This window comes from Humulus lupulus, chromosome 5 (genome assembly GCF_963169125.1).
Source record: "Humulus lupulus chromosome 5, drHumLupu1.1, whole genome shotgun sequence".
NCBI lineage: Eukaryota > Viridiplantae > Streptophyta > Magnoliopsida > Rosales > Cannabaceae > Humulus > Humulus lupulus.
Genome location: NC_084797.1, coordinates 47,779,430 through 47,799,670, shown reverse-complemented (window position 1 = coordinate 47,799,670; position 20,241 = coordinate 47,779,430). Strand labels below are relative to the sequence as shown.

The 20,241-nt window shown below is 34.4% G+C and overlaps 2 protein-coding genes and 1 long non-coding RNA gene across 4 annotated transcripts; 2 read left to right on the top strand and 1 right to left on the bottom strand.

Annotated features, from left to right (window-relative positions):
* Positions 1 to 2,613: 2,613 nt before the first annotated feature.
* LOC133834816 (uncharacterized) lies at positions 2,614 to 6,119 on the bottom strand. The gene is made up of 4 exons (XM_062264570.1): positions 5,477 to 6,119; positions 5,227 to 5,333; positions 3,948 to 5,135; positions 2,614 to 3,814 (listed from the first exon to the last, which is right to left on the bottom strand). The coding sequence occupies exons 1-4, from the start codon at positions 5,694 to 5,696 to the stop codon at positions 3,050 to 3,052; spliced, it is 2,280 nt and encodes a 759-aa protein (XP_062120554.1). The 5' UTR covers positions 5,697 to 6,119; the 3' UTR covers positions 2,614 to 3,049.
* A 6,366-nt stretch (positions 6,120 to 12,485) lies between these two features.
* LOC133780388 (uncharacterized) lies at positions 12,486 to 13,307 on the top strand. Its single transcript, XR_009869279.1, has 3 exons — positions 12,486 to 12,580; positions 12,666 to 12,716; positions 13,205 to 13,307. It is a non-coding gene; the product is annotated as an uncharacterized LOC133780388 (long non-coding RNA).
* Positions 13,308 to 13,894: 587 nt separating this feature from the next.
* On the top strand, positions 13,895 to 16,778 carry LOC133780387 (nucleobase-ascorbate transporter 2-like). Of its 2 annotated transcripts, XR_009869278.1 has the most exons (7): positions 13,895 to 14,197; positions 14,306 to 14,353; positions 14,456 to 14,732; positions 15,285 to 15,381; positions 15,598 to 15,774; positions 15,908 to 16,008; positions 16,577 to 16,778. XR_009869278.1 is itself a non-coding variant. In XM_062220164.1 (6 exons), the coding sequence occupies exons 3-6, from the start codon at positions 15,340 to 15,342 to the stop codon at positions 16,593 to 16,595; spliced, it is 339 nt and encodes a 112-aa protein (XP_062076148.1). In that variant the 5' UTR covers positions 14,098 to 14,353; positions 14,456 to 14,732; positions 15,285 to 15,339; the 3' UTR covers positions 16,596 to 16,778. The 2 variants fall into 2 exon arrangements, 1 of the variants encoding a protein (XP_062076148.1); XM_062220164.1 differs by having other exon boundaries at positions 14,098 to 14,353.
* Positions 16,779 to 20,241: the final 3,463 nt, after the last annotated feature.

The window sequence follows — 20,241 nt, the reverse complement described above, 5'->3', positions numbered from 1 at the left end:
ATGATCTTTTTTTAAAAAATGTATAATATGTCAATTTTTTTTAATAATGGTAGTATATTTATAAAATACTAAGGTGTCTGTCAATGAACTGTCCTGTCCGTATATACATTATGGATTGAGAAGTACTAAAATTACCCCAATGTTCTCAACGAATATATTCTTTAGTAAGATTAAATTATTTTTGTCACGAAAGCATATGTTAGTTTTTAGAGAAAAATTAAAGATGGCTTTCATGCAATTCTTTTGTCAGTGATCTCTAGTCAAGCTGCAAAACAACTTTATTCCACCTAATATAATTTAGTCGATTTATAAATATCTCAGCTTCTCTATGGGAAAAAAACCAACCTCATCTATGGTGACTGGTGAGAAATAAATTAAGCTTTCGCAATTTACTCTGACCCTTTAATGCATACACCTGCTATATGTGCTAAAGCCATTCATTCATAAATTTTCAGTACATGAGAAAACTGAATAGAAGTAATTAAAGAATAACAACTAAGACTTGATGGAGTTAATTCAGACAAGATTTATAAATGCTTGAAAAAGTAGCAGCAGTAGGATTTGATGCCCTCGAAATATTAACAGAAGAGAATATATATATATATATAAATATATATATATAGTTACAAATTTATTTTCAATATATTATTCACACTCTTTATATACATATATATATCGATTCAAATTTAAGTCTTGATCAGTTGTCTAGCTAGAAATATATTACAGATATTTAACGAACATGGTCAAATATTAATCCATCTATCCATTCAAAATGAAAGCCGACCATGTCCATACCAATGTAAATAGCCATTAAATGAAGGCCAAGATTATGCATATGATTATTACAATGCGTTATATGATCAATTCTGAACGATCTAGTTCAATTTAGTAAGTACAAAATCTTGAATCAAACTAATTTAGATACATATATAAATATATATATATATATCACAGAATGGGAAACGTACCGATCCATAAGTTAAAAAGTTTAACTTAATACAAACAGTTCTCAAATCATTTATTGAAAACCTCTCGAGGCCTGATCAGTAATAGTCAACTTGTCAACTCATAATTAAAACCTCACAACGTCACCGGCCAATCCACATGCACATATATAATTTTGTTCACATGATATATATATAGCTAATAGTTGCTAGTACTAAACTTTACATTTGAATTTCCCGCTCGATCGATTAGTTTTAAGCCTTACATGGGTAATAATATATATTTATATATAATCTTACAATATAATGAAATTTCAATACGAGATATAACTATTATTGCTGAAAATAATGTTTGAATAATTACATATGGGAATTATTATTCATACATATTATATATATATATAGTCAGGACTCAGAAATCGATCTCTCTATCATTTAACGTCTTTGACTGTATATATAATGTCACATGTCATTCAATTCCCTCATCACCTGAACTGACTCCATAATGTTCTGAGCTTAAATAAGTACTTGTGATAATTTTTTAAAAAAATTATTATTCCATTCTTTATTTTTATATATTCTTTCTTATAAAATAAAAAAAAACAAATAGATTTGGGAATCTTTTAACGTCTCTAAGCTCTTATATATATAAATTACGATTTTGCCCGGTTGTGTTCTTTGTTATATGTACAATATATGTAGGTTTCTCTATGTTACGATTGGCCTAACTTCAGTCTGCATTATTTAAGTGGTACTTAAATATTTACAGAGAAGAGCGGAGCAGAGAATAGTGTTTCACATGAAAAAAAAAAAATATTGCAGTATTTGGCATTAATGGTTCGAAGAGACATTATGACAAAATAATGTCTGCTTTCTTATTTAATGCAATGTCTCATAATTTTGATGCTGCTTTCGTTTTCAGCTCATGCCTTCATATTTGTTTGAATCTTTCACCGGTCACACATTTTGTTGCAAAGGAACTGTCAAGAATTACATACGGTTGGTAAAAAGTCCCATCAGTACAGTGATAAAATGATAAAAAAAAATTAAAAATAACAGAACATCATTCGATATATATAGTTAGAACTTTTAGTTATACACATTAGACACTATATTTATATACATTAATATAAACAAGGTACAATTATTTACAACTTTATTTAGGTTCGACTTTTGAATGATGCACGTCCATTTCTCGGGTATGCACAAAACCATCTTTTTAGTTATTGTCTTATTATTACTTTTTTTTACAAGCTCAAACTCCCATGAAATAAGAACCAAATCCTACATATGATTCTCCTATATAGCATATACCTTTTGAACGCTATATATAATTATAAAATGTAGCATTAGTGATTATTATCCTTGATTAACGTGTTCAAAATTTTGTTTATTTAAGTACCAATATCTCATGATTTCTTAACAATATATTAACAGTTTTCACTAATCAGTTAACGTTATCCTCATTTTCTGCCAATTCAAATTTATTATCTAGAGACCATCACATCACATGTGCATCCATAAAAGTACTACATGTTCATGTATATCTATCTATCTATCTATCTATATAAATTTGTATATCTCTATATTATCTTAAGCTAGCTTCGTCATCAAGTCATTACGTACAATGACATGACAAAAGGCTAGTAAGTAATATATATCACATGAGCGATACTATTAAAAGCTGAAACATTACCTTAAAGTTTCTTAAAGTTAAAGTTGAAAGAAAAAAAAAAGTAAGAAGAACATAATAAATCATGACCTTATCAAACAAAAACTCGAATATTAATATACAAGAAAGCGAGCGAGCGACAGAGAGAGAGAAGAGAATTGCTTGAAGGGATTCCTCTGCCAATATTGTTGTCTTTTGAGAACTGAAGAGGGCGCGCGAGGCCTTGTCGGGTGGCCAAGACTCTGTCCTACGTGTCAACCCCTAAACCACTTTACAAGTCCCAATAATATTCATAAAGAGGGTCCACCGTAAACCCCAGCATCATATAGCATCTCATCACGTGAAATACTATGGACCCTCACCCACCCAAGTATGGAGAGTTGTACTCAAAACTATTCATCCCATCACTTAAACGACATCGTTTTTTTTTCTTCTAGTAGTACGTGAGATCTCCAACCATTACCATTGTCGTTTCATGTAGTATCGTGTGTAGAATGTCTCTTTCAATCTCCATCACTAATCCTTCTCCTTCTTCCTCATATGCCATCTCACTTTGGACCTTCAACTGAGGAAGATCTCTATCGATTAACCCATCAATATCTTCCAACACCTGGCAATCTGTGTTGGGAAAGCTCTCAACTCTCAAACACAACGTGTCGATCAACTGGGAACCATGCATGATCCAAAACTCGGATGATCTTGACCGACCGCGTGTGTTGATCCATGGCTTCAAGTTCATATGAGGCTTCAATATCTCGACCAAGATTTCGTCAATGACATCGAACACTAACCTCCGGTTCGACCGAAGACGAAACTGGGCTGAAAGATGGGTGAAAGTAGAGGAATCTTGGAGGTAAAAGGAGTTCTCAAGGCGGTGAAAAATGGATTGGTCCAATGGATGTGAGGGAGAGAACCAATTGGTGAAGGACACGTGGGATGTTCTCACTATGCCTGTACGGAAAAGTATTCTGGATATGTACTGGTGGAGGTCTGACCTGGCGCCGCAGCTGGTGGCGGTGGTGTTTGGTTTGTCGACGACAGCAACTGCGGCGGCGGTGACGACGTCGTTTGTAGTGTCTCGGGGTTCGAGCACGTGGGACTCTGTTTGGGGTTGGTACTTTTGGCTCTGAGAACTAGATAACTGTGACGACCTACGTTTCGATTCTTGGGCATTATTAGATACCTCTGCTACTGTTGCCTGCTTTTTTCCAAAAACGTAACGTAGGTAAAGATAAGTTGATAGAATTATGACCAGAGAAATTCTTAAAATTAAAATAATAATAATAAATAAGGGTTTAAATTAAAATAAGGAATGAATTATAGTTTTGGACCTGTTTATGAGAGATGGGACTTTTCTTGACAGAAAAGAGAGTTGGGACATTGAAGTTAAGAAGATTGTTAGACAAAGGGGTCTTCTTGCATTTCTTGTCAGGAATATTGCTTCTGGTAGTGGTTGAGGAACGAACAAATGTCTCTTCCTGCATCTTTTGCAGCCTTGCACTGAAGCCTTCACGCCCAGCTTTTTTTGATGATCTGCTTTTTTGAAACGACGTCGTCGTCGTCTCATGGTGGCCTCTCTCTTGCGTTTGCTTTGACTTGACTGTAGCTTTGACCGGCGCAAGTGAAGATGATGAAGTTGATGATGTCATTGGTAATGGCCTTGAAATTTGAATGGTTATTTGATCTTTACTGGCGCATAAAGATGTTGTTGTTGTAGCAGCAGTAGTGGTACAAGTAGTACTGATAGTACTACTACTAGTCTTGGGGTCTGCGAATCTGAGCCTAGGAGAGCAGGATGTGTTTGATATTGATATCGAGTAATTCTTTGCTCCACATGCTTGGTCATCAAGTTTAGCCAAAACCTTTGAGACTTTCTTGGATTTGAGCTGTTTACCAAGTTCATCTTTGCTCTGATATTCTCTGTTCCTGCAAGTGTTTGTTATGTCCAAACCAACTTTCCTGCTTACACTTTCTTTGACCTGCTTGACAATCTGTCTAGCGTAATGACCTGGACTTCTAGTACTGCTCTCGTAATGATGGTCTTCGTGAACTCTTAACTGCTTTCTTCTTAAAGCAGATAACTTTGAGAAGTCCAAATCATCAGTACTAAGACTAGCAGCGTTGTTATTCTCTTTATTGATTTGAAGCGATAGTCGGGGGTGATAATCCACGTCTGACCTTCTGGCCAAAGATATTCTTGGAGTCTCCGGTAATGAACGAGTGCCGGAATTAGTAAGATCAGCACCAGTGTCCATATACTGTCTGGCTTTGGTTTGGGGCTGAGGCTGGCGAGGTCTCAGAGGTAATCTCTTAAGACGATTTTGGGTTGAATGAGAGGCTGGTGGAGTAAAAGTTGGGGAATTGGTTTCTGGAAGAAGGTCTAGGCCCATTAATCTTGCTACCAAGCTTGGGGTCTTGGTACTTGGAGAGCTGCTAGTCTCTGAGGAAAAATCACTGATAGCTCCTTCAGCTTTTGATGATGATCTTGACCCTCCATTTGTTTTGATTTGAATGCCCACCTGGATTCTCAAATACCCTCATGAATATTTTAAAAATATTATTAAAATAAAATATGCAATGTGTAGCCTTATAATTAATTAAGACTCTTACAGCTGGGATATTCAAATTGAAATTTTCTTTATCTTCTTCTTCCTCTATGATAGATGATAGTGAAGTGCCCTCGTCAGATTTCAAACTGTTCCTTGGTGCCTCTATACCTGAATGGATTTCACAAATCCCAGCCATAATAGTAAGTAGTCTAAACATGAAAAGAAAAGAGAAAATAACAGTAACAGTAATAATAATAAATAACATTCATTATAAGACATGATGAGACTAATACTATATATACATATACTACCTTTTGGACTAATGGGTTCCTGGGGCTGAATGAACGGACTGTCTGATTTGAAAGAGGGTTTAGCCTCCTGGTTTAAATTAGGCAGCTGAAACTGCTGAAAATCAAACAACTGAAACACCGCACACATGCAACCAGCCGAAGCAGTGACTGCGTCTTTAGCTACTGCTTCTCGTCCTCTCTTTGAGGATTTTCCACCCCAATACCAGTACTCCTTCCCCATAACTTTAGCAACTACTTCACAGACCACAAAGCTTCGTTCTTCTTTAGTTATTGAGTTATATATGTGTGTGTGGTGGATTTGAATGTGTTGTTATGAGACAGAGAGTTTAAGCTTGAAAAGGTGAAGAGTTTTGTGTCTCAACTCCTAAAGTGACATAGGAATGAAGTTTTATTATGGTGAAGGAGTGAAGAGAAGCGAGAAAAGCGGATCCATATGAAGCATAAAACAGCTCCATTTGATTCGGGGAATTAAGTAGTAAGTACAACAAAAGGGTTGCTAGTAATCTATGTACGGTAGTTATATAATTATTTAGTTTAGTACACCCACCTCTACCTTCTCCTTCTCTCTCTTACATCAAATTATTTATTTATTTATAATTTTTTTAGTTATAATTTTCTACAGTTCAAAACACTCACTCCCAAGTTTTACCAGACCAAAAATCAGAATCAACCCTGCCTCTACCTTCGCCTTTATCATCTCTTCTCATTGGGAATTGAAACCCAAATAAATTAAATAAAATAGAAATTGAATTAGCTGACGATAGATGACCACCCCTGACCCCATTACCTCCCACATATATATAATAAATATACTCTGTTACTGTTATTTAAGCTCAATTCACAATGTGATGATTCCCCTCATGTCATTGCCAGCCACAGGACCTGGATATTTTTTTACTTTTATTTTCAAATACGAGGTGGGGTTTATTGGGGATCCCCAGTCTAATCCAACCCTTTTGTTAATTTTAGGATTATCAAGAGATATATTATAAGACTCATTTATATATATATATATATATATCCTCCATACACTATAGTTTTGCTTGCTTAAGACTACTCCCTATTTTTATTATCTTGGGCCATGAGGAAGTTACTCCGACCAAATCAGAACAAAAAGGACTAGGCAATGATGGGTCCAAGGACTTTGGATACAATAATTGACAAGTTACAGTCCTTTATAATCATATCATCATGCCTAGAAATTTAAAATCTCACATAATTGAAAGTTGCATAATATATAGTTTATATATTTGGTTTTGGTTAATGAAAAATATATACGATAACGAGTTGAACTTATAATCACTAATGAGTCCTCATAAGGACCTAAAATGGTTTCTAATTCCGGATCCGGAGTGGTATAGTTCATTTAATTGGCTCATGATCAATTGAGCTGGAAAGCATTCAAAATGGGGCTCTGAAAAGTCAGGCATTTCAGGGCACAGTCGGAAACTTCCAAAGAGTTTTTCAGGCATACCTAATTATAGATGAGGAAATATAGTGCAAATTAATCATGGTAACGTGTACATTGTTGCCATTCTAAATATTATGTGCATACAACGTGTATGTTTGTGTCAACAAGTTTTTTCCCCTTTTTACCATGCACCCTAGTTTTAATTGGGGGACTTTATGTCAATTGTTGCTTTCGATTTTCATGTATGTTGAATTTCAATTCATGGGTGGTCACTGATGCAATGAGTATAACTTATATAACTATGTAGATCTAAGAAGAAAAAATGAGGCAAAATATAAAATTTGAAAATCATATAGAGATATGATAGCATAGATAGACAGGTACGTGGTGGACCCTAGGTAAGGTTAGGATGTGCATCATGTGATGGTACATTGGCGAGTTGTATATATGAGCATTAAGCAGGGGCTTCTAGTTCTAACAGAGGTAGTTGGGACAAAACGACGCTGCATGGGGCCCCAAAAACTTCTAATAAAATCCGAGTTGCACGGCATTTTCAGGCGCATACTTGCAGCTCCAATGGCCCTGCTTAGCTTATAACGACACTTAATTGGACCACACGTACCATATGAACCCAACCTATATGATTCTCTTCTAGTGTTATACCTTAAAATGTTTCTTATTCTTTTGTTTTTTTTTTTTTTAATGATCGACTTTATTTACTTTTCAAGGGTTTAATTTGTTCTCCAATGCAACTCCCCAAAAAATCACTAACACTATAACAACACTTATTATTAGATATATATATATATATATTGACTCTGAGCAAAGGAATAAAAAGACAAAGTGATTGATTAAATAAGTTACAATTCTATTGCCAAAATTACATGTAAATGTAGAAAGATGTAGAAGTAGAGAGTAAATAGAAAATACAACTCTATAACAAAAGGATACAAAGAAACTAGAAGTAGTAGAGAAAAGATGTAGAGAAGATTACAACTCTAAAACCAAAAGTGTAAATAGGAAAATAAAGAGAAGAAGATGAAAAGCAATAGTCGTAAAGAAGAACAATAAGAAAAAAAACAAACACTCTCACTCACACAACTAAAGTGAATTGCATTGGGGATCACCAACTTGAACAAAATTTACAATCTTTGTCCAAAAGTTTATTTCCCCATATCTCAACCACTAAGGGAATCTCTCAAATGGAAATAACTCTTTGGAATAAACAAGCATCTAGGTGATTTTCTAGCCAAGTGCTCTAGTGGATAGAAAATAGTGTTTCAAATAAGTGAGCAATAGACTCATATTTATAGAGTTTTGAGACACCTCTTGAATTTCAAATTCTACCAACCACATGGTTGTTACCAATGTTTAATTGGATATTTTATGGAATTGAAATAGAGATTCGGGAGTTACTTGGTTTTTTGAAACGTTTAAAATTGGATAAAACCAAAGTTGGAAAAAAGGTTGTCAGCCTCCACTACAACAAAAACCAATTTCCATAACACAAAATTTTAACACTTTTAAAAAAGTATTATAATAGGTAAATAAGTGTATAGGTATAGGCGGGGGACTTAATATTTTGGCACCTAATGTTTCCCCAGTCCCCCCAAAAATTTCACACGGTCCCAATTGAAAAAAAGAAAGAAAATAACCCACACATGGTCCCCAATTCCCCTCTCTCTCTCTTCGTTTCTCTGTACATCTCTCTCTCGCTTCGTTTCTCTGTGTTTACCCTCTCTCTCTTCGTTTCTTGACCACATCTGCCCAGGAGGAGGACGATTAAGCTTCGGTTCTTCTCTGCCCATGAAAGGTACTATTTTCCTCTCTTCGTGTAAATGTGTATGAATACCTCTGCCCATGAACTTGTTCACTTTCTTTTAGTTTTTCATAAATTTTAGGTAGCATAGTATCTCTGTTTTTTTTAATTCCATTTGCAGCTTAGAAGTCATCCTGCTTTCTCTGAATTGTTAGCCCAATATTCACAGAGCAGCTATAGGTAATCTGTCCTTGCTATTTTTGACTCAGTGTTCAAACTGTGTTTTATAATGAGTCGGTGATAAGTTCAGTGCATTCATTTACTAGGATTCTAATAGTTTCAGTTATACAAGTAATTTTGTGAAAACTCCCTTACAAAGGTCTTGCATGTGGTTGGAGCAGTGTCACTTGGCCCAAGTTGGGTCAGCACCATAAGAGAGAATAAGTTGTTTTCATACCTTGCCTTACTTCTAACCCCTGTATATTTCTCTAAGCATTGTCACGGCCTTGCAATTTGTTGAGTCTAGCTTGCATATACATGTTCGTTATTTTTGTGCATTTGATTTTCTTTTATATATAAGATGCTTATATGCTTAATCATTTCATTGTATCAGTGTAGGGAAATATATGATATGCCTATGTATTCTAAGGAATATAAGAAACCAAACTATATATATCTAAGCTCATACATAGAGAGTTGGAGTTGTTAAATAAAAATGACTTTTCATTTTATTTAAGCTCAGTTATTGAGAGTTATATTATATTGTTAGAGTCAAAGTTCATACATCCAAGAAGTAATTTATTTTGTCATATATATTGTCAATCATTTTGCATCATCATCTCTTTCTTTCTTTGGTTTGAAACCATTTTAGTCATACAAAACTTTTCTATGACTGAATCTCCAATTGGTTTGAAATATATTTATGAGACTGAATTGTAAACACCCACAAATGTTTCACCAATACCCATTTCCATAACACATGAATATAATAGAAATGAAAAAGTATTATGGTAAATGTTATATATGTAGCAAATGAAAAAGGCAGTAATATTTTGGGAGCCCGCCACTTATACATTTTTTTTCAGAAAAAATCACACCAATTTCAGACTCACCATTTTCTTCTTCGGCTAAGCAAAGTCCGAACTCTATCTTCGGTTTCATCATCCCTGCTTCAAATCTGAGCTCACATCTCCTCCATCCCTTAAATCACAGCCTCCATCCCTCATATCTCCTCCATATCTCTCTCGTCTTTCTCTATCTCTCTGTCATTAGGGTTCCATTCGTTGGGTTGTTTCACTCCTCTTCGGTCTTGGCAAGCCAGGTAAGGATATATAGTTTTAGGTGTTATTGATCTGGGTCATTGGTTTTTTATGCTAATTGAGCTTAATTTGGGAATAAATCTAATGGGGTTGTTTGTTTTTCTATTTCCCTCTCGTGTCTTTCTCTCTACCTGCGGCCTTCCCCGACCTCTGCTCTGACACTCTCTCTCCATATTTCTCGGCAACGGATAGTCCAGCAAGCCGAGCAGCGGAGGAAGCAGAGCACCCACCAACGGTGACTTCTCCAACAGGCTCTCAGCTCGCTCTCTCTGACTAGCAGCGGCGCAGGAAGGAACTCCTCCAACAGGTTCTATCAGCTCTCTTCTTTCTTTGTATTTAACTTTTTCTTTGTTATTATCGAATTGATTGAAAGCTGAAATAGTTATTATTGAGAAGATTGAATGCTGAAATAGATAATATAGAATTGAGCAGTGGGTTTATACTTTATATTTTTGTGAGTAATTGATGTGGTTGCTGGTTTATATATTGCTTAATATCTTGTTTCCACTTGAGAAGATTCATTTGGACATTTGGTTTCAAATCTTTTATTTTGCTAAGCTTTTCATTTTTAAAGCACACAAGTGTTTGGCAAAATGTGTCAGAGAATATTAAGAATATTTGATGTTTTGAACTTATTGTTTGTTTCACAAAATGTCTCAGAGAATTATAAGCATATTTTAAATGATTGTTTGTTTGAATAATAAGCAAAGGCATTTGACATATAAAAGTACTAAAATTAAAAAGCTCCATTCAGAAAGCATCGATTTTTAAAGCTACTTACTGGGTTAGGAAGATGTTCTGTTTTGTTTTTGGTCTCACACGACCAGCTACCATCCGCATTGATCAGCACAAATCCAACAAGATTCTTGACAGATACAACCACTGCCCCTCTGCACCAAAAACAGAAAAGTAACAAGTTAGTGAGCATATTTCACAGTCAGAATACTAATCTGTGATTGTATATAGCTAAAATATCTTGAAGGGATCTTGACTATATACCTCCAAAACTATATCTACATATTTCACAATCAGAATACTAAAATCTAAAATTTCTGGTAAGGAACGGTAAACTATTCACTCAAGCATCATTCAAGACAAAAAATCCAAATAAACCCCTAAACGGTGTAAGCCTTATACCCAGCCACCATTTTCTTCCTCTGCAACTCAGGATCGTTCAAGCTCCAGCTTGGTGCACACTCGGGGCTCTACAGCGGAACGGGGGTAGAATCGCGCCTGGTGTTGGCTCGCGAATGGAAGTCGCATTGGGTCAAAGGCACGCAGAAATGGGCTCACACCTAGGGTCACTTGGTTTGGGGGTTGGGTTCACAGGTGCCTGAGATTTAGAGCTTGGCTCAGAGAAAAATGGTTGAGAGGATGGTGGTTAGGTGGTCGGAGCTGAAGCATGGATTGACTTCGGAGACGAAAGAAAACGGGGGAGTTTTTCTGAAAAAGAAGAAGGAATTAGTAAAAAAGTATAAGGCAGGCGGGTTCCCAAAATAAATTACCGCCCTTTTTTTCCCACACACACATATATATAAATATAAATATACCATAACTCTTTTTAAATAGTATTATAATGATGTGTTATGGTAATGGATGTTTGGTGTAGTGTACAATAATCATATGGTAATCTCAAGCCTGCTTTTCTTTTTATCTTTAGGCCATTCATTCCATATCAACTAAGCTTCAATTTTACCCTGAACAATGGTGTTCTTATGAATTTCTACAAAACAAAAGACTAGGAATCACAGTCTTTTTAAAGTGTACTAGGAAGAGGGCACACAAATGATGTAAGCCAATCTTTTTTGTTTTTTCTTTTTGGGTAGTGATCTTCTTTTTATTGTTTTTTCTCATGTATAGTACAATCTTTCCAAAGCTTCTTTTTGCTTCTTTCACTTTAACTTTGTTTGCCTTCCATGAAGGTTGGGCGTAAAAAGGTCTAGTTGAAGCAGCAAAGAGAAGCTGGTAAAAGGTCAATCCCCTATTTTTTGTTGTGTTATTTGAATTTATGTCTTTCTATTTTCAGTAAAACCTGTAAGTGGTTGACAATTAGTTTGATTCAGGTTAGGATTAACAGTAACTTAACTCAATCTAGTTATTATGCTTGACCACTTTCACATCAACAGAATAATGCCAAAAGCTTCCCCCTTTCATACAAAAAAATAGAGAATAGAACTAATACAACAAAAAAACATAAATATATACATATAGATATATATACAGCTTGATTCATAGAGAGAATGCTGAGAGAGTGAGCCAACTAGCCTAACAAAATTTCTATGTATAACATAAAAACTGAATAAACTACACACACATACAAAAAATGCTTGTAAATATACAGTAGCATATGTAGACAAGCTTTTAGATTTAGTTCTTTTCATTGCCTCATTTTGTTGGAACTTTTTAAGTCTTGGTCAACACTATCATAACATCTATATGTACGCTCTTTTGTGTTTCTGGCTTGTAAGTGAATTTACTTGCACCTAATTCTTAAATATTATTTTATTCTGTTTTAGCTACATGATTTTGATACGTGCATTGGAAAAAATGAAGAAGCTATTCAAATTGATCCTCACTTTGCTGAGTGTTATGGAAACATGGCAAATGCTTGGAAGGTAATCTTTATTATCTTTTATGGTTCCACTGTCAAGTATTTAGCCTGCAAGCATCTAATAGACAGTTATTATGTTTCTGCTGCAGGAGAAGGGCAACATTGATGTTGCAATCCGCTACTATTTAATTGCTATCGAGGTTTGTTACAGCCATCAATCTAGTCCGTAAGTGGGGTTTTTTTTGTGATGTGTTTGCAATATATACTTTTTGAGTTCAAATTATATTTTCTGTTTTTGGCTTACAGTTATTAGTTAACTCCTAATATATTCTTTCCACTGGTGGGGGTTTTTATGTTAATTAAAAGAGTTAATAATCAATTCTTTAGCTGATGTAAGTTGGTGCTTGCTTAAATTATTACTTTAGTGTTGATAAATTCTAGTGAAACTTAACCAACCTGGCTATAGCAAACACTCCAACTAGGTTGTTTTGAAGTATTGGGTAGAGTCAATTTGATGGGAAGGTTTTGGTTGTTATATTAGCTAATATCACTCCTAGTACTAGGAATCTTACACCCAGTGGCAGAGCCAAATTTATTTTTTCGTGGGGGCATGATCATCAAGAGCAAAAATATATATTCTTTCTTTGAATTATTTTTTCCATATTATACTGATTGTTTTATTTTGCAGCTCCGACCAAATTTTGCTGATGCATGGTCAAATTTAGCAAGTGCATATATGTGTAAAGGGCAGTTTAACGAGGCAGCTCATTGTTGTCGCCAGGCTCTTGCACTAAATCCACGTTTGGTAGAATTTCTTTCTGACTCTTGACACTTGGATATTCAATGATTTAACAAAATCGTTGAATAGAACATAACATTTCTTCTTAATGTTACAGGTTGATGCACACATTAATCTTGGGAATTCGATGAAAGCTCAAGGATTACTTCAAGAGGTGAGGAATCCATGGTCTTTTCTTTCTTTCTTGATAGGTCTGATATTAGGTGTACATGGTTACTCTACAAAGTTTTACCTATTTCCTAAATCTCTACACTCTTCCATGATTGAATACAACACACACACACATATATATATACTAGTGTTCAGGTTCCTCTGTACTCCAATATCTATGGAACTAATTTATTATAATTACATTATTATATCAATTTGAATTTATTATTTTGTACGAGTTTGCTCAAACCGTGTACTATTTTTCTTCTATATGTGGTTTTTATTACATGAACAATAATATTTTTGAAAGGTTAATATTCTCCAAAGGTTTGTTGTAAGAGACATTCTTTGTTGATGACACTGTGAAGTTGACATAGATGTTATGCATCAGGGAATTCCAGAACAGGCAGATGTTCCACCAGTTGCCCAAGTTCCTGCTCAGGCAGCAGCAAACTCCCCAGCAATCACTCCTCCAGTGCACGCATCATAACCTGCTGCTGCACCTGCTATTGTCCCTAATGCAAATCCACTGGATCTCTTCTCACAGGTAGCTATTGTTCTACCTCTTAACTTTTGAATTCTTCCCTCAGATAGATGCTCCTTTGAAGTTTGAATTGTATTTTATGATCATCTAATTAATAAAATATATTACTATTCTTGAATTAGGGCCTACCAAATGTGGGTGCAAATGCTGGTGCTGACAATTTGGATTTTCTTTGAAACAGTCAACAGGTACTTGATTTTTTTTTCTTTCTTTTTTTCTCTGATCCATATGGAGCTTTACTCTTTTTTATTGCTGTAGTCATGGTTGAATTTTTTTTTCTCTAACTTTCATTGTAGTTCCAAGCATTGCGAGCTATGGTGCAAGCAAACCCTCAAATTCAGCAGGTTAGGCTTCTCATAAAGAAACAAAATGCCTGTTGATAGCTTGGTCATTTTGGTGCCAGACGGACACTAAATAGTACTCATGCTACACTTATTGTTTTGCAGCCTATGCTTCAAGAGCTAGGGAAATAAAATCCACATCTTGTGCATCTCATACAAGAGCCTCAAGCTGACTTTTTGTGCCTGATAAATGAACTTGTCGAGGGAGGAGAAGGGTGAGATGAATGCAGTTTTTTTTATTATTTATCAATTTTTTTTATCTACTTGACACATGCTAATTTTTCATTTTTATTATACAATCAGGAACGTTCTGAGCCTAATGGCTTCAGCCATGCCACAGGCTATGACTGTAACTCCTGAGGAGCGGGCAACCATTGAACGTGTATGTTTCTAATCTTTGTTTAACCTCTGTGTAGTCCCTCTCTTGTTTGTGCTTTTATCCAGGAGCCAAGATGGCTACTCAAGAACATTTATTGCATTTTTTTTATTCTTAAACAAATAATTTAGACGGTTGAAACCTTTACTGCACTGTTTTATAGTTAATTTTATTATAATGTTTCAGTCAGTTCTATGTATCAACAACCATTCAGATCAATCACATTTTAGGACCATAATAAATAAAAAAATAGTCAATTGAACAGAGGGAAAAACTCTAGTGATGGTTAAAAATATAGAAGTGGCTGTTAGACAAATTAATGCGAAAGACTTGGCACTTGATCATGCTATACATCTGTTGCTCGCTGGTATGTTTGCCAAGTGTTTGTGTATTGGTTCTGATTCAATTTTCTCACCACAATCACTTGAGTAGACAATGAGGGACTGCTTTTGAGTACTTCCCTTGGGGTATGTTCATTTCTTCATTTATTGATTCTTTATGTTATTTTTCTTCTATTTCTTATTTTAAAGTGTTATTTGTTTCATTTGGAAAAACAAGGGAGGCAGTATTTCTGGGTTTTCAACACTACATTTTGGCCCTTGGAACTGCAGTGATGATCCCTTCTTTCCTTGTTCCTTACATGGGTGGTACTGATGTGAGCTCATTTTTCATAAAAGACCAATATTTCTTTTTAAGCAAGAAATTAATATAGTTTGTGAGCGGATCCTTTAATGTTTCCTCATACTAATTTTGCTCATCCTCTTTTCTTTACTAAAGTGATAAAGTCAAGTTTTTGGAGTTGTTTATGTATCAAAGTTGAAACTTTGTTAATGATTTTATGAACCATCTTTGAAAAATAAAATTTCATCAGGGTGATAAAGTCAGAGTAGTACAGACTCTACTGTTTGTTGAAGGAATTAACACACTTCTTCAAACTCTCTTTGGAACTAGACTGCCTACTATTATTGGAGGGTCTTATGCATTCATGGTCCCTATTATATCTATCATTCATGATTCATCATTGGCTAGTATTGAGGACCCTCATATCGTAAGTGCAACCTTTCTATTCTTGAATAAGGCATTTCATTTTCCTTGATATCACTAAAGCATTCTTTTATGGCATGACTTCTTTGCTATCTATGTGTTGTAAGGAAGCTTACTTTTCTTGTACATTTTTCTAGAGATTTCTCAACACCATGAGAGCAGTCCAAGGTGCTTTGATAGTAGCATCAAGCATACAAATTATCCTAGGATACAGTAAAATTTGGGCCATCTGTTCCTGGTAAGATTTATCTATCTTGGAATTAGAGGTAGTTGATTCAGGTATAATGCTGAAACCTGAAAACAACAGTATAATAGCTTATGATTCTTGCTATTCAAATGGTTCTTTAGAGGGAATAAAAATTGGATGGTTCCTATTCCAAGGGGGAAAACAATGATTCCTTTGTTTTTAAGTGTAAAGTGCAGTACCAATCTTTCAAAATCCTGATATTTCTATGCAATTTATGGTATTGAACTTGGTTTGGTCACATTTTTAGTCTTATTGAACCATTTTCTCTAGTTCAGACATGATATGGACTAGTCCTTTATGAATGCTGAATGGACATTTGACCATATGGTCCCCATGCATTTTTCTGTTGAAATATGCTTTACTGTACATTGGCTTTAAGGTTTGTTAACTATTTTTTGCACTTTGGAATTGGCACAAATGGGAATCTTCAATTTGTTGTGTTTTGATTATTTAAAAAATTTCCAAGAGTTTCTTTTCTTGATAGGCTTGTTTGATTTTTCTATAAATTTTTTGGTTTACCTTGTTCTTTCTATTGATATTTTTTTTCTTTATGCTCTAGGCGGTGTGTTTTGCTTTAATGGGCATTGGCAGCTCATTTCATGCTCAAGAAACTGTTGTGAGTGGGTAATTGGAGAGTCGAGTGTGGTAAATATTGTTCTTTTCCTGTGTACTGTGTTATGTTTGGGGTCATTTGGGACATGTTACTTTCTGATTCTTTTGAGATCTGCATGTAAAAGCCTCAACTTATCTGTTTGCATACATTTGTTGAAAACACCAGGTTCTGGCCTTTAGGTACTGTGTGACTTCAGGCCATCAACTACAGAGGTTAACATAACAATAAAGCTTTTACTTGTGTTGCTTTTCTCGATAGTGGAGTTTTGTTGTCTCAGTTCACGTTTTGGTGGCATGATAGACATGGAATCTGTCGAGGACGTGGCTAATATTTCTAATGTGTCTAGGATTACTACCCATTCTTTGCAACTGTACAATCATTGCTGACCACTGGACCGTTTCCCTGCAACTATACAGTCATTGCAACTGTTGTTTATTTCTTTGTGTTGAAAGTAGTAACTTCTAACTATGTTGAATATTTAAGACTCCTTGAATACTTAAAGAACATTTTGTTGTTGATGACAGTGTTGAATGTTTTAAAATAATTTGTGGATTGTTAATACAATGTTAAATGTTCTTACTTTTTGTTATTTGAAAATCAAGTTCATTTGATGATGCTATATATATTAGAAAGCTAATTTTAATTATATAAAAAAATTAAAATATAATAGAATAAATTAGTGTTATATAAATAAAATATATAATGAGAATTTAAACTTATCTAAATATTAAAATAATACAAAAATCGTGTTATAATATCTATTACAATAACACTTTTTATGCAAAGAAGTGTGTTATGCAAACTTCATTATATAACACAAATAATGTGTTATACTAAAGTGTAGTATAACAGAAAAAATGTGTTATACTAAAGTATAGTGTAACACAAAAAATGTGTTATACTAAAGTGTAGTATAACACAAAAAAAGTGTTATACTAAAGTGTAGTATAACACAAAAAAAGTGTTATACTAAAGTGTAGTATAACACAAATTTATAAGTATTAAAATGTGTTATATAATCGACTATAAATAACATAATTAAACATTTGTCTATATATTAAAATAACACAGAAAATGTGTTATCGTTGATAGTATAATAACACATCTGTATAACAATGATAAAGTGTTATGTAAAGTACCCTGACCTACGATAACATAGTCGGTCTTAACACATCATAAAGTGTTATGGTATGTTTTGATAACACATTTTTGGTGTTATTAAAAGCATTTTTTCTTGTAGTGATATGTAACATTATTTACATGGAGCATAATTTCAATATTCAAGGAATAAAATTGAGAGCAACAAGAGGAAAACCTCTATCCCAAATAGCAAATAATAGATGCTTTTAAACTTAAAGCATGTTTTTCAATACAATGAGCAACTATATTACTTGATCTAGGCGTGAGTGATAGACCTAAGCAAGAGCTTTCTTCCAAATCTTTTTTAATATCCTGAACTAAATTACCCAGGCCATCATTTGTCTTTTTTGAACCATTTAGCAATCTCACAGCCACCAAGCAGTCCGAAAAGATGGAAACATTACTGATCATATATGTTTTAGCAGCTTTTATTCCTTCCCAAATAGCATGTAACTCAGCAGCAAGAGGTGATAAAGGTCTATTCATGAAAGAACAAAAAGAACGTCTTACCTCTCCCTGCCAGTCTCTAATGGTTCCACCTGAGCTACAACAACTCTTAAGATGATCAACCGCAACATCCACAATTACCACTGTGTGGCCCACCCTTGGTGGCTTCCATTTGATGTTGTCGAGTACCGGTTCCTTTTTTTTTCCTGTTGTCTTCCAAGTTGTTGTGAATCTTGTGGTTGCTTAGCAGCTTTTGGGTCCACTCCACCACCTCTAAGCTTTTGGAGAGAAGTGATTAGGCAACTAACTATTTTGGCAGTAGCAAAGTTGCCATGTTATTGTTACAAACAACCCAAAATTCATGTATTGAGAGATTTTTATAAAGATTGGAGAGAAACATGATGATGTCTGGGTTAGCCGCTTCCTTTAGAGCACCAAACCACCCATTTTTTTTCCAAGCCTCCTAAGTAGCCTTGCATTCCCATAACACATGAGTGATATTCTCATCCATTCCATGCTTTCTGCACCTCCAACAATTTGGGATAGAGTTCCATTAGGTTGGTAGAGGCTTTCCTGTAACCATCTCACACTCTGCCCCCACACACATATTCTTTTACTTCACCTCCACACTTGTGTGTGAGTTTGTGTTTGTGTGTGCCTTAACTAAGTTTCTGGAATAGACTTGCGTAGAGAGACCCCTCAGTCTCATGGTTTGGCTTGTTGTTTCTATTCTTAGTTTTTCTTCTTTGCTTGATTTTCTGTTGGTGTTTTGTTCTCTGTTCATGTACTGGCCACTTTACTTTGTCTTTATAGTTGTTGATTCTCGTTGGTTCCCGCTAGTTTGAGTAAAATGGTGATTGTAAGAGTCAACTGGTGATTAAAAAAGGCTAAAACTTTATATAATGAAGAAAACCTCTAGTGTTTGGGTGACGTTTCCGTAAAAGCCCACAACAAAGTTGTCAGGGTTGGGTATTCAAACTCCCTTGCAAGATGTGTTTAGTCTATTGTTTTGTTATTTATTTTTTTGGTGGTGGCTACGGACACGAACCACACCCTTAGGCTTTGAATGCTATTGGTTTAAGTAGTTGTGTTCTGTTTTTGTTACTCTTTTTCTCAGTTTCTTATGGATATATGGTTAAAATTGAAGACTTGTACTTACATAATTAATAAAATAGCTTCTTTATTTATTTTCCAAAACAGCCCTGCATTTGCCGCAACTTGCAATCATGGAGCAAAGTTGAACCGTTTTTATGCCCCTTCCAACAAAAAATAATTATCATTTATGTACTATTGTATTTTAATTAATTTATTTGATTAGTGATAGCCAAAACTATTATTATTTTATTCATATATTGCATTAGTATCAGAAAATATTAAAAGTGGGGTCATTAAAATCTTATTTTACATGTATATGCCTAACTGTTGTAGTAATAAACGATTCAACTTTGCATAATACATAGGGGTTTAATATATATTTATATATGTAGTATTGAATGACATGTACAAATTAAAGTAAAATATATATATATTGAAATGACACCATATTGGATGAAATAATGACATTGGAGACCATATTTTGTGTATGAAGGGTGGTGATGGTTCTTTTTAAAAAAAAAAAACAGAGCTTTATTTCAAATTTTATACTTTATTTATGTTTGTTGAACTAAGTTCCATTCTTATCTTCCAAAGCTTAATATTATATATATATATTAACTTGTTGTTTCTTTCAATGATGGACAAGAACATTAATCTTAGCAAGAGTGATCCTAATCCAATTGCTTTTATTCTTTGCTAGAACTTTAATAATTGCATTGTGGTTAATATATAAAGACAGACTTAATATATATGGAATTAAGTATATATTATACCAAAATTTGATGTTGTGGTCACTTAAACATCTGAAATGATTTAATATTCTTAACACCATCATGGCTTTTACGGGTGCATGTGTTGGCAATTAAGTCGTTTTTGCTAACAATTATTTGTATATATATATCCATCTTTTTTGAGTGTTTAATCCTTTT